We start from the raw sequence: 15,438 nt of genomic DNA on the forward strand, positions 1-15,438 counted from the left end.
TGAGGACTAGAGTGTGGCAGATAGACTGATAAAGAGACAGTAAACCGATTTTAATAAGGTTTTTTTTACACAAACCCGTAAAAGACGTAGTAAACTCTGCCTCAGATGAGGTGATGGTGTGGGCCAGGATGCCGGTAGTTGTGTAATACCGGAATTCACGTTGAATTCGGCCTGTAAGTTACGCCGGAAGAGCCCACAATGCATCCGGCCGCAAGTTGAACAGAAAGTACAATCCATGTACCGGTAAACCAAACAGTATCATCAGTTCAACTCTGGACGTGGAAGGCCTTGACACGAAAATTTGAGGTATTTTCGTGTGTGAGCATTTATAAACAATGTTTACCAGCTATGAAGATGCCCATGAAATTTTCCCTCATAACCTGAACAAACATTGTGGGGTCCTAAGTCCGCATAAACTTAATGCCGGACCGGATCAAATGGGGAGCAACTTACTCCCTCTTTTTTTGGTCGCGGACCCCTCGTTTAGGGCTTAGCACCCACACTTTCAAAATATTAGGCGATGACGGCTTTACGGTTTCTTACAAGGGCAGAGGCAAATCGTCAGACGCTGCCTCACCCCTGCCCTGGGAGCAGCGCTACTCCGTAAAGCCGTAAAACCGTCATCGGCTAATATTTTGACAGTTTGGGTGCTAAACTCTAAACGAGGGGTCCGTGGACCGAAAAAAGAGGGAGTAAGTTGTTCCCCGTTTGGTCCGGTCCGGCATTAAGTTGATGCGGACTTAGGAGCTCACAATTTTCAAAAAAATATTTTCAGCTCTGGCCAAGATTTGGGCAATACGGGGGATTTGGCCTTAATATTCGTAGTCATGTTGTGTTCTGCGAATTATATAAAGGAGCACTTAACATCTGCGATCCGCTTCGGTCACGCTGCTCTCACGGAAGAGGTGAGGCACCGTCTGCCCTGGTAAGAAACCGTAAAGCCGTCATCGCCTAATATACTGAACAAACATGTCTGTCATTTCTCATTCGATCACTGGCAACCTGAAGAGTCTAAACTGACAGGTGAGCCGCATTCTATCCACGTTCCAGTCGCCGGTCAATTGTGAACGGTTCAGACGTAACTGACAGGCCGAACCGAACGTTGATGACGGCCGTTAAGGGAACCTGGGTGTAAACCGGCATGTTTAGAGTTCCTTACTGTTTTAGATCCAGACCGTTTACCGGCTGTTGCCTTGTTGATGACAATAAAAATCATACACAGATTTTTAATGTGATTTAATAGAACGGATGAGTAAATAAATTCCTCAACAATTGGGTAAATTTGAGCTGGAAACTATCCCACCAAAAGCCCAGTTCAAATGCATTTGCCTCAATTTATATATATTATATGTATCTAATCTCTAAGAGAAACCCTGTGAATCTATCTATTTGTTCAGGCCATCTGTGCAAATTGTGCTTCAATTTAGAACAAAAACGTATCTCTCAACACATTGAGTTCAAAAGCACTGGCTCGTGAAGTATCCTTGTAAGCTTACATTCCCAGGAGTACTTCCTATAGCCAGGTTGATATTCGGGAACGAGCACCGTCGCGACGGGAGCGTCGAGTCCGGGGGTTGGCTGCTGCCTGCCTTATCAGCTACCACTCGGAACAATTATTGATTTTTCGGTCTCCAGCGATGGCTACGTCAAACTTCTCTACATACATTAGTAAGTAACCGAACGATAAGGCGTAATCTAATATCTAGCGCCACAGAAACGACGGCGGCGCTTTCGCTCCAGTTTTAGTGTAGCTTTTTAGTGTTTAGGTTGCATGTCGAATTCGTCGCGATAACTTACTAAGAGTGAAGAAAATCGTGATATCGTTGAAATACCGCGCAATCATACGAGCGAATGCATTTTGTGCAATTGCAAATTTTATATTAAAGTGACTTTTAGTGCAGTTTTAAAGCAGAACATCAAAATGAAAACAGGATTCGCTGCGGAGCCGAGCTACGAGCCGGACTATGCGGAGAAGAGAATGGCCGAGTTCAAGGAAGATCCTGAAAATATGAAAATTGTCCAGGATTTTGTCGATGATGTCTTACGGATAGCTCAAATGGAAAGTGAGCAGAAACTTAAATCGCAACAGGTAGGTTGTATTAGCCAATTATTTTCTGCAGGTGGACGACAATTAAAGAACTCATCCTTGAACCTATTGTGAGAAAGACTCATTACAGGACCTAAAGGCGCTCGCCAAATTGAAAATAATGAGGCGTCTATGATTGCAAGTGAAGCAACTTCCTTGACGATCATTTTAGCTGAGAATTATGCATGCCCGCACACCAGCCCGCAATTCAAAAACAAACAGAATTGGGTGCTTTGCGAATATTGTTACTATATTTAGCATAACAGCTGGTAATCTGAAAGGGCCATTGTTGTGTCCCCTTTTATCAACTCATTATTCAAATAAGAACGTGTTCGAATGAGATATCATCATTGTATCTACTGTGTATCTTGTAGGTGGGTTGTGGAAAGATGGAATTATGAGATAAAACACTGAAGCGTGGATGCTTGTTGTTGTTTCAGAAATCAAGCGTAACTGGGGGATAAGTAGCCTGATCCGTTTCCGTAGTAGGCGAGCTCTCCAACTCCTGATTATACGATTATTATTTGAAGATAATCCTAAATATATGGTTTTATTTACCATACCAATTTTGTCTCCGAAGCGTATACTACAGATATCATATTCGTGTTGATAATCATCAAGATAAGGTATCAGGTTTTCCCATGATGGAATATGATAATGCGGCTGTAGTTTTTGCGAAGCGTTGCCCATGCATATTAGATGCTCCCATGTGTAAGTTATTGATCTCTACATCCTTAGAATACACACATAAACATATTGTAATCTCACTGAACAAATAGGTTGAAAAGGGACTTGTTTGTGACATTCGGGAAATACGAGAATGAAATGGTTATTGGGTTCGTCTAATATTCATATAAAAAGGATTTGGACTGGATTTTGTTGTACCCTCTGTGGGTTGGTGCTTTGTTGTCTTCAAACTGGATTAAGAAAACAGAGAGAGCTATCCTCAATAAAATTTCAAAAATCTTTCCTAATTTTATTGCGAAAAATGCTGATATTATCCTATCCAATAACTGAGAGGCTTTCTATACCCTTGCTTGCGGCATTGTCCCGTTCACCCAAAACAAGCGGGTTCAAGAGATGGCTGCAGGGTAATGAGATTCTCAGTATAGCTGAAGTGTCGCTTCAAGTTTTCTGAACTTTTCAAATTTTCAAGTTTCTGGGATCTCGAGTGGTTGCCCTTTAGGTTCGTTGAAAAAAAATCGATTCTACTTTATTAAAAACTTTCGAAATCCAGTTAAGTTTGATGGATAAGACGGAATTCAGGATATTTTCATTCACATTTTAGTAATGTCCTTGTCTCTTGTGTTGGTTCAATTATCGGAAAATCGGTTTTTAAGGAAGTAAGTAAGTAAATTGAGTGATATTTTTCTGATTATTAGGTAATGGCTAGCATCTCTATTGAGTGCCTGTCGTCATGGCATTTCGAATCTATCATTATAGGATAGTGTTTATTCAATAGGCTAAATATGGTTTTTTTGCCAAAAAATTTTCAATCTACTACCTAAATGTTATTCAAACGAAAAAGGCGAATATTTTTTGTTGTTCGTTGATAATATAGATCCTCCAATCATTAGTAACTGCTGGTCTGAGACTTTCCCTAATAAGTGAAGGTAGGAGATGATTGTAAAGATCCTGAAGAAGGTCATCCTTCTTGGGTGCGACAATTGGAGGGGTATTTGCGAGTTTCCTGTTGCCGCAAAGATATTGCCCAGACTCATTCTGGAGCGCTTCAATGAACACCTTGGAAGAGAAGAGTTTATATCGATTTCACTTGCACCCTCTTCACGTTATCGGTGATGCCGTTCATGCTGCCTTGGGAAACAGTGTAACTATGTTGATGACATCCACTTATGCTTTCATTCCTCTCTCTGAGTCATAGGTCTTGGTGTGGCATAGTATGTCAACCCGATTTACGCGCCATCATACACGGTACACTGAAATGCGCTTCAACTTTTCGGGAGACTTGCAGAAGGACCCGGACTTCTCCTCTACTGTTCTGGGACAAGTGCCCTTGAGACGACACACTCATTGGCCATCTTGGGAGAGTGAGTTCCACTGCATGGCATAGCCAGCAATGCAATTGTCGCCCCTCCTTTATGTGTAGCCTATCCAATCCCAGTTCTACCTTTTGATCGCACGTCCACGAGTAATTGGCCTGTGCGTCGAGCAAGCACGTTACTCGAAATAGTATCACACCACCGTATCTCAATGACACGCCCGTGGACAATTGCTGACCGAAGCTTGAAGCTTCTGAGTAACAGGGGGATCACTTTCAATGTGCTACTCACATATAGCAAAACAAAAAGAAACTTTAGAACAGAAGAGTTTCAACTTGATCTTGAGATAACTGCATTTCTAGATTTTACACAAGGTAGCGAAATCGGATCTAGCAATGTTATTGCGTGGTTTGACATCTAATGATCGGCGCCCTTATTGCTCTGTCCAGTAATGCAGGAGGACCATGACTCGTTCGGCTGAGAAATTTAGTTTTGTTGGTGTTTATCTTCAGTCCAAATCTACCTGTCTCATATTTCCAAATCAAAACACATTTGGCTAAGGTCCATGACCCGGTGAGAAAGCAAGCAGATGTCATCATCATAATCGAGATCTTTGAGGAAAGCCATCATGGTTCAATGAATTTCCCCACGTGCTCCGGACAAGCCAGCATGAAGAACGGCACGGATAACAAGAAGAAATAATATCGGTAAACAAATTTAACTCTGGCGGGCTCTGCTGTGGGCCTTAAAATCTTCCTAGATTTTCCCTCGGCGCAGAACGTGACATATTGCGCCATCATATGTCGTTCTGCTAATAATTATTATTAAAGGACCCTAGATATACTCTATGTTTACGCTGTCGAAAGCTTTGGAAGCTTGAAATTGATGAAGAGCAGGTAAAGCAAATTTCCAAGATGTTGGTGTGTTCCAGGATTATTTTAGCCGTTATCTTTGTGACGACAAGGAGCAGGCGGATGCTCTTCTAATTGTCACCCCAACCCCAACTGATTTTGTAGTAGGTTCTGTGGTCGAACAATGCGCCACCAATGGTGAGGCGGTGGAAGTTGCAAAAATCTACAATCCTTCCACGTTTTAATCAAAAAGACTGTGCCTCCCCAGCATATGTCCTAGCAAAGTGTTATCAGAGTCCCTTTAGCACTCAGATCACCCACCACGTTCGAAATGTTATCTTTAGGAAGCCTCTCCTGAACTGTGTGTTATTGCTCATAGAAAGCATACTTTCTTAATATAGTAAGGAAGGAGGTCTCCGTTGGTGCTTAGCACTGTATAATGGTGATGTTCCTTCATCTGGACCGGAATCTTGCAGTCAAAATCCAGCCATAAACTGGCTGCCAAGTGAAAAGGGTGTGTTTTTTTGGGAGTATGGTAAACATCTTCCTGACATTAGAGAACTAGCCTGGAACCGTTTGATACATTACTTCGGGCTAGCCCTCCCACTCTCCCGACTTTGGAAGCCTTCAAACCAGGGAATTCCTTTCACCAACGGGAGGAGAGGGGAGGAAGGTAGTTGTTAGTTCAGGAAACCCCTTATCGTCCGATCCCTCCTCCGGTCGAGTTCAATCTTCTTTTCAATAAGAAGAGCCCGAACATAATGCGCAATACGATTCCAGCTGCCAGCGCTCTACAGCATCTCTCTGACAATATTGTCTGGAGAGGCTCCCCTGTGTCTGCATAAAGCTGCTGACGAAAGCCGTCCCATCTCTCGCAAGAGAAAAAAGTGTGTTCAGCGTCGTCAGCCACTCCATTGCAGAATACACAATCAGGAGATCGCGCCTTCCCGATCCTGTGCAGGTAAGACTGAAAACCTCCATGTCCACCTAGAAGTTCGGTAAGGAAGTAATCAATCTCACCGTGCGTTCTGTTCAACCACGGGTTTAAATTGTCGATGAGCCGCGTAGTCCATCTGCCCCTTGGCTCATTTTGCCAAGAAAGTTGCCACTTGGTAAGGGTACGTTGACGCTCCTTACGGGGAACCACCTCTCTTAAGTTTTCGCCCTTACGGCGGTAGATAGCTTTGTGCTTCTTGACAAGGAGGGCAACGGGGATCAGGATGGTTTGTGGTAGCCGTCAGTAACAGTCCGACACCGGATTCGTGTCTACTACTATTTTGATTTTCAGAGTATAAATGCATAGTACCGTAGGGGGAGAGGAATCCAAATTCCCACCAGCTTAGGCCCAGAATATGCAACTTATAACGTTGAAATTCCCGATTAACATGAAGAAAGCGATCATTCTGAGGAGAGCATATGCACGTTGCAGAAACCAACCATAGTCCGTTTTCAAGAGCCAAGTCTTTGGAGTGAGTTCAGTCCATATCCGAGCCGTTGTTGACGTTTCGGTAGCAGTAAAGCTTTAAAATATACAAATTGCTAGTCCACAGTTTTCTATTATTTTTAGTCGCCTTTTACGACAAGCAGGGAAGATTTTGAGTGTATTTTTAAGCTGCAAATTACTAATGACAGGGGCATTTTTATTGAGCTGAGTCAACTGTGAATGAGTAGCTAAGTCAAAATCAAATCAAAATCAAAGTAATAATACCGGGTGAGCGCAATACCACATTCCCTCCTAGTGTAGGCTTTAAAATATAGTCTTTTTCTCTCACTTGCGCATTTATCAAACACTGTTACACCGATAGACATAAAACTTTGCAAGAATGTTGAAACTGAACCCCTAGGCTTGCGGCGAATGACTTTGCCCTACGTTCAGCCTAAGAGAATCTCCATATAGGCATCGAATATGGCCATCCGGGGTACTTTTCGGAGCTGATATTAATTTTGACGTTATTTGCAAAGTGGAATATTGGGGGAGTTAGATAGACACCAAATAACTTAACGGGCTATGCTTAGAAAGTTCCTGCTCGAAAAATCCGAATAATAATATGGTCAAGGGAAGTCACACTGTGTCCTAAAAGAAGTATTGTGCCCCTTTACTGGTTAAATATATCTACAAACTACAGTATGTCGTTTAAATCTATAACCGACAGAAACTTTATTTAGATGTTAAGTATTCTCCCAGGTGAGTGAACCTACTTTGCACAAGTGCCGGACACTGTCCTAGAACATGCATCCGGGTTTCACCACTCTACTTACAGAATCTACAGACAGTGTTTGTAGATATCTCTAGCTTTCCCAAGAGATAGTTTAGCCTGCAGTGATCACTGAGTATTCCCACTATGATTCGGAGGCTTTTCTTAGTAAGGTTTAAACAGTCTTCCGAGCGCTTGGGTTTGTATCTCCTTATGAGCATTCTGGACTGTTTCATTCCTAGTAAGTTCGCCCAGTAGAGTTCCCTCAGCCGTTTCTCTACTTTTTCAATGTCATAGCTATGAGCCCATTCCCCACTTCTCACAATTGCTCTGCCCCATAACATATAGGGGTGTCGCTGTGTCTTTCCTGGGCAGCTCGCCTTTTAACTCAATGTGACCTGGAAGCCAGAGTATCCAGACTTTATTGAACGAGCCGAATGTGTTCAGTTTCTTAAGGCATTCCCACCCTAGTTTGGAATTAACCTGCCGCTTGCCTGTCGGTTAGAATAGCAATGTTTTGTCCCTTATAGTTCCTTTGGTGGTTGAAGGTGGCACATCTGTTTATAGCGAATATTTCCGCCTAAAACATGCTGATGTGCTTACCCATTTGTTCAAAATGCATTTTCTTTAGACCAATGACCCCGGACCAGGTCCTTTAGCCTTCTCCCAGTTTTCTCTGTTGCTCCAACTAGTTTAAAACTTCTCGTTAAAGTGAAATCTTATAGTTATGTTATCCTTTGATTTTAGTAAGAATATCAATTTTTTTCGATTTGAGCAGCTCCCGTTGTATATCTGGAGTTCACGGACCTACTGGTTCCACCAAACTTCTTTTTTCAGTCTGTGAAGTCGCTTCAGTGCTCGCGCTTTTTGAAGTTGCTGCATAGTTTGGAATACTAGCTTCCAATCATCATCGAACGTTTCGACTGTTTTTCGTGACTGGCCTAAACATATTTGTTGCACCAATGATAATGTTCTTAGTCGATGTTTCGCCTCCAAGGCATGTGCAGTTATGGCCACATTTATTCGCTCCTTATATGGGGGGACTTTGCTATGGAAGACTTCAGTGTTCACCTGATAGTCAGGGGTAATTCAAGGTGGTGTTGGTTATGTTCTGATATTAATCAAGGATGAGTCATTCAATCAACACGTAGTCAATTTGGTTGAAAGTGGCCCCTCTGAAAAAACCTACGTTTTTTCGAGGAACTATTTCCGCGCAAATCAGATACTTTCAACAATCATCTCGTGTGGCACTATTTGTTTGGTGATTCGAAGTTCGTTGTCATTAGTAATTTTATGCAGGCTGTTAAAATCTCGAAATTTCGATTTTGATATCATATCTGGACCTTCAAGGGTTGGTTCACCTGCCTCGTAACTCGACTCTGCAGTTTCCTCTGTAGGAGCATCGTTATTGAGGCTTATATTTCGAAGGGCAACCGTAAAGCTCATACACGATCTTTTATGTTTCCAGAGTCAACAACTGCAAATTTCATTTTATGACTGACTAGCAAACCTACTCAGAGCACAAGGTTTACTGGATAGCCGCTATAATTTATGGTATAGTCGCTTTTCTCCCAAAAACCGGGTTCTACTCAGTGCGCTCTTCTAATGCTCGCTGACATCAGTGTTATATTGGGACACGATACTGGCTAGCTGCTGAGCAGCTTTTGATTTGTATAGGGGGCGTATGTTCCATTATAAAATGCACAAATCGTTCCTCCTTTGCCGGGTCCGTCGTTGTGCCAGCAGTCCAGTTCAAGGCACCTTCTCTGGCTTCCATATAGAGTTTTCAGCTCTACCCAACCCCGAGCTTCTAGGACTAGTTAGTATAGTTTGCTCTGTATAACTACCTGCATTGAGACTAAAAGGAGCTCTTCCCGCGATATGGATTGAATCATAACCACAATTCGGCCTGCAAACCGTCGGGCCGAAAGCACTTCATCCAGGAATTAGTCTCTCAGAGGGCAATCCGTGTTTCCATGGTATCAGGAAACCATCGGAGAGGTTTCGTTGCAAGAGCGACTTCAGATGAAACTGTTGTAGGTTAAGCTTTGATCGCAACGTCAAACCAATTTGCTATTTTTACAATTCCGGCTGCTCTTTGTAACTACATACATTTTAACATTTGTGGTCTGGAATACGTATTTTTGACAGTTATGAAGTTCACGCTTGTTTTAGTGAACCCGGCCATTTTTTGCTTTCAAAAAAGGAGGCTTGCTCAAAAAATGAAATGAAGTGCTGCACTGCATTCGAAGAGTTCATTTTGGCCTTGATTAAGGTAAGGGATTATATGTGCTACTAACGTTTCACAGAAAGACTGTCAAGGCCCTTAAAGTGACAATCCCGAAGGACGTCTAAGTACATCCACTATTCATGAAAACGTCCAAAGTAAATAAAATGTTGGAACTAATTTCAGAAAAATTCCTGATGATGTCAAAATACCATTTCCTCTATGCGAAACAATTTCTTGCTAAAAAATACATGATTCTATTATGTAGATACGTGAATGAAGTCAGAAGCGATTTAGAAATTCTTAACACGTTCGTAGCAGTTGACTAGGCATGAATATATGGATATGACATTGAAATCAAGGCTCGATCAAAAAAAAAAAACAACAAGGATTCTGATTATATGTAAAAGTTCTTCTCAATACTTTTCTCAATTTAAATAGTATAGTGCATCAGGAGTTACTGCTAGTTAGTGATGTGGATAATAAGGAAGGATGCATTCCTTGCAAGTGATGCCTTGTTTTCTAAAGCAATCCGACACAAATAAACAGAATTGTGGCAAAAAATGGGATTTGCACCATGAAGTAGCTCCTGTTCACAATTGTGTACTTGTGATTCCTTGGTAAACAACAAATAGTCATTAGGTTTCAAGCGTCGTATTGTTCGAACATGACTTCCTGTGGCTTATTTTTATTTCTGACGCTGGAGAGAATCATGGAAGGACGATGTTTTGTCCCCATTAAGGAAATCAACATAGCATCATTAAATTACATTGCTGAATGCCTTGTTGAAGTGAGTGAGGGAAGAGTATATCCGGGGGGTTCTTTTGCCCAGAAAGGGGCAAAAATGATATTGACTTATATAGAAAGGAATTCATAGTTACCAAAAATTTGGGGTGAATCAGATAATAAATCGTTCATGACTAAACAGATAAAATGCACAGGCAATTACACACTCCCTGAAAAGTTTGTTTGTTTCTTTGGAACTTTAACTAAGTGGGGAACTTTTAGTTTCTGGGTAATTTATTTTATTATTAATTCTTTATCGATCAATGTTGAATAATGTTGTTCTGATTTATTAATATAATGAAAACTTGATCATGAATACTTTCTCGTGAAGTACCAATGGCCGCTCTGAGAAGCCCAATTAGCCCTGTGGTGCGTCGTTTTGATGCCACGAACTCCTAAGATCATGACTGCTGTTATGAGAGGACGGAGGCGGAATCTAGCTGGCTCAGATCTTAAGAGCCAGCCCGTAGCGTTGACGAAGGAAATCAGCTTTCCCGCCCTACAACTAGAGATCTCTCTGAGGTCCTCAGAGAATAGTTTACCTAGTGTCCGCAGCCTGACGCTAGCTAGAGATTGCCAATCGCAAAGGAACTTCCTGACGGCTTTCTTCTCTTTTCTTCTACGCAGCTTCAGCGATGCGAATTGTAAATTACGTCGAGTCTGGCATGGTCTCCTATAGGACAGTGCCCCTGCTTGACCAGGCACATGTGGTGAGCCTCCGCCAGCTGAGGTCCGCGAGCGTGAGTAGATTTCAATCTGGAAAGTCTCCAGCAGGACATAGACTGCCGAGAGCAGAGCTCCACTTGGCTAGTCTATCAGTCCGTTCATTCCCCTCTATGTTCCTATGACTGGGAACTCAGAGGAGAGTCACCTTGAGCGTGCCGCCCAGACTGTTAAGTGTGTTTCTGCACTGCCTCACCGGCCTGGAGGAAGTCACCGCTGAGTACAAGGGGTTAATGATCACTTGGCTGTCGGTCAACCATTTATGTTACGCTTATTGCTAGGATCATGCCCCAGCCATCGACAGGCTTCCAGTATCCCCAATACCCAACCTGGGAGTTTCTCGTGAAGTTCAGTTTGTTTATGGGGTAGTCTGTGAGAAATGGCCAGATTTCCTAAGGTACTTCGCCTAGAGGACTTCGTTGTAAAGCATCCAACAGTTGTGTACATCCCGAAAACCATTCTCGGCCCCTTTGCAAAAATTCTCTTGCAGGCATAGAAGGCTACAGAGACTTTTTTAACCCTCTCTTAACCCTTCTTATGTTCGATTTCCAATTTATCTTCTGATCCAGGATTACACCCACATATTTTACATAGGGGAAAGAATCAACCTTTGTTCATTTAGCCGGTTCAGTGGTGGTGAATAGCATCAGTTCCGTTTTGGTTGGGTTTATGTCGAGTCCGCATCTTGCGGCCCACAGGCACCCCTTTCCCAACGCTCCTTCCATGATATAATTCATAATGGAAGGAGATATCCCTGACACTAATATAATCAAGCCGTCGGCATACTCCGTGGATGTCCAGGACGCACTCTAGTATACTCACTCTAGTGCGCGTTTCCAAGACTGTAGTACGTATCACAAAAAGATACAAAAAGATCCGGTAAATCTAGACAAGCCACGCATAATCCTTTCTCGCTGCTTCTGTAGCATGACTGGCATTACGCCATCTTTATGGCCCCGCTGATTCCATCCTCGGTAATAACCGATTTGTCGATAGCCTCCCACGGCTGGGGTGGCATACTCTTTAGATAAGACTCACGGCCTTCCTCGCTGGAGGGCAAGTGCGTCTGAACCAGCAGCTCCAAGTTTTCATCAGAAGATTTCATTTAGAAGACTTCCTATTTTTTAAGAAAGGATGGGCTCCTGTGTTCCTTGGAGATAATTTTATTGTGATTCCTAGTGCTTTCAATGTTTCGACAATAGTCGACCTAGGACCACCTATTGGCAGTTTTGATGGCTGACTTGTACTTCTTCAGACTGTCCTTGTATGGTTGCCAATAGTTGTGCCTGTAGCAAATATCGAAGATTTCCCTGGGCACCTTCATGAGGCTGGACACATTCCACCACGGTGGCAGTGTTTTCTTACGGTATTTGGCACGAGGCTATAAAGGTGATATCGAATGCTTTTTCCGGAGCATCAATTTTTGATTCCAATTCGTTCGTCGTGCCAATCTTACCAATTTGCGCACCGAAGAGTTTGTTCTTGACAACTTGGCCAAACTTTCTCCTCCTGGGGTCTCTGACAGGTTTGGAGACCTCTGCGGCGATATTTAGACTGAAAAGTATCCAACTGTGATCTGAGAAGGATCTTTGGTTAGATACTCTCCAGTTCACCAACCTAAGAATCCCATTATCGGTTATTAGGGTGATATCAAGGACTTCCTCTCAATCGTCACAGTTCTCGGAGCTGGGGAGATGGAAGGCTCGTGTACTGTCACTGATGCACACCGATGGGTTTATATTAATGATAAAATGAAAGAATGAGTTACCTCTTTCATTGATTTCCGAGCTGCCCTAAAGCGTATGCCTTGCATTGGCATCGCAGCCTATCAACAGATTGGCCTTCTTTGCTGCTATTATGGTCGCCAAATGTTGCAGTTCTTCGTTTGGAGCTTATCGGCCATGAGCCAAGTAATAATAATAATAATTGTTGGCGCAACAATTCATATTGGATCAGGACCTTGTGATAGAGCACTTCATTCAAGATCGTAACGGTACACTACAGTACACTATAGGAGGCACTGTGGTCAGCCTTGTGCTCGTCCGAGATTATTACCCTGATTTGACTCAGGTACTCATTCAGAGCTGATTCGACTGGTATCCGACGTCAAATCACGATTCAAATCCCACTGCCAAGAGTGAGATTTGAACCGCGACCTTCCGTACGACAGTCTTGTATTCCAAGCACTCAGCTATTCGGACACCCTTGTAAGCTGAGGAAATATGCACGTTCTCTGTTCCCGCTTGCTCCAGTTTGACTATGCCTAGGCCGCTGGAACTCAGGTTTGGACACACACACACATGCTCTAGGTCTGTCCCGATCAGCGTCTCTTGTGCTATCGAATAAAATATAATATTTGCTTTGGAGTCCTTTGATGGTTTGATCGCCTCCGATCCATGGCTCCTGTACTAGTGCGATGTCGATGTCGGTTGCTGCTTACTTGTCTTTAAAGGTTGCTTAGTACCTCAACCTCTGCACACTCTGCTCTGCTCGTGCTTTTTTTCAATCTCATCTTGCGGGTTTGCCGGCGTTTGCTGTTATATTCTTCAACAATCGCTTGGTATTTAGCGAGCTTGTTTTCATCCCGCTCGTCAGGAGTATCGGCCTCCTTACCCTTTGCAATCGTGCTCAGAATATGCGTGGCCTTCTGATACTGGCTCTTGAGAAGGACTCCAGTGGACCTTCGTTTCTTAGCCGATTTGCGGTGACTGAAATTCTTATCAGTCCTTGCTTTTCAGGGAGCCCCTAACGTCGACAGTTCCGGATTAGGAATACTATGGTTTTTACTCGCTACAGATAGGTCGACGGCAGTGGATTCCAAGTTGGAAACCACTAGTCTGTCTGCTACCTCGCTCAAGGAAGCCCCAGCGATTGGTTTCAGCACAGCGGTGCTATAGTTTCCTGGCTGAATTCCCGCAGCTCGACCTGCAATGCTGCGCTTGGCATCACTACCTCTTCTTCCATCGTCGGTTGGTTTATTTTTTTTTTAATTGAGTCCATGTCTTGGTCCAACGGGTGGTCGGAAAAGAATGTCTACCCTGGTTAGTTCAGAGTAAGAGTCTTATTTAAAGCTGAAGGTGGCTAAGGAATTCAGAGTTCGAAAGGTAAAGAATAAGCTCATTATTGGCCGCAGTTCTCAGCATATGTTGTTCCACCTTGGCTTGGGTTCCTGTTAGCATCTTCTCCAGCGCAGGCAGGATCCCCGGACTGTTGCTTCGGCTCATCCAAATTCACTTACTGCTAACACATGAACAGTAGGTAAACAGAACTTCGACAGATGGATGAGCCTACTTCCAGTCCGGCCCTAAAGACTCTTGGCCCGCCCGAAGACGGTTTTCACTGGGAAGGTCGTGTAAGAACTTGCCAAACTATGCAACCTTAACCTGAAGAATAATCAGGCCAGGTCGCTAAGAACTTCATCATAAAAAAAAGCGCAAATAAGTTGGAGATTTTAGTTGGTATTTTTGGGATTCCGTAGCCTACACAATGAAGAAATCTATGAGCGATACCATGACCGTCCGGTTGTGGATAAAATCCGGCTCAATAGGTTACGGTGGGCGGGTCACTTAATCCGTATGGATGAAGATGATCCCACCCGGAAAGTCTATAAGGGCAATATCTATGGTAGGAAAAGAAGACGAGGCAGACCCTGCCTAAGATGGAGCGATGGCGTGGGCCAGGACGCCAGACAGCTTTTAGGGATATCGAATTGGTGGACCTCGGCGCAAAACCGGGATGTCTGGAGTTCCTTATTAAGGCAGGCCTAGACCGGATACCGGTTGTTGCGCCGTTGATGATGATGATGATTTTTGGGATAAACATATGTTCATATATACTTGCGTGTATTCATATTTACTGATGAGCAAGACGAGTTAAAGATTGAGCTGGGCAATTTACTCCATTTGATAGTTGAAATCTACAGTGCTTCCTCGATATAATCGCCAAAGTTCAAAAATGAAGCGAGTTCCAACAGTACGTGTACATATATTTGTGCGAAGACGTAAGTACTGCTATGGTTTATGTATTAAATTGGCCGAACTAAAGAACAAAGTGCACCTTTGGGGTTATTTCATTGAAGTTTTTCTCATCCATTTCAGCTCGCATTTATCGCCCCGCTGGGGTATTAACAAATAGAAAATGTATTGTTTTCAATAATAGTAAATTACTTTTATGTGCAGGGTGGGAGAAATTAGTTCTAAGAATAAGGGGATGGTGAAAAGATGCATCGGATTTTTCATCTAAAATTACTGATGTTGAGGTTTAACGTTTACCACACAAAGGAGTTGATAAAGTTCTATGAAGCCTTTCCTTTTTATGAGCTTAAATAATTTACAGCCAGGATATCATTCAATTACTTCAACATGTTTCCCAGCTACGTTAGACGAACTTTGAAAACCGGTTGGGAAGTGTTGAGTCTCAGAACAGAGTGGACAGAGCGAAAACTACAAGGACTATAACGTAAAGTGAACATGAAAATAATTTCATCATGTAACGCACTAAAAGTCAATAAATTGTGCAGATAGTAGATAGTAGATATTTTGTGAAATGAAGAGCAGCTGGTATATAAGGA

General features: G+C 42.9%; 1 protein-coding gene across 1 annotated transcript in view; it reads left to right on the top strand.

Moving 5' to 3' along the window:
* The first annotated feature begins 1,604 nt into the window (after window positions 1-1,604).
* The window catches only part of LOC119648332, a 45,091-nt gene continuing 31,257 nt past the window's right edge, over window positions 1,605-15,438 (top strand). Inside the window, exon 1 of the mRNA XM_038050026.1 lies at window positions 1,605-2,089. Coding sequence (XP_037905954.1) covers window positions 1,922-2,089 — 168 coding nt within the window. The 5' untranslated portion in view covers window positions 1,605-1,921. The remainder of the gene's footprint in view (window positions 2,090-15,438) is intronic.

This window comes from Hermetia illucens, chromosome 2 (assembly GCF_905115235.1).
Source record: "Hermetia illucens chromosome 2, iHerIll2.2.curated.20191125, whole genome shotgun sequence".
NCBI lineage: Eukaryota > Metazoa > Arthropoda > Insecta > Diptera > Stratiomyidae > Hermetia > Hermetia illucens.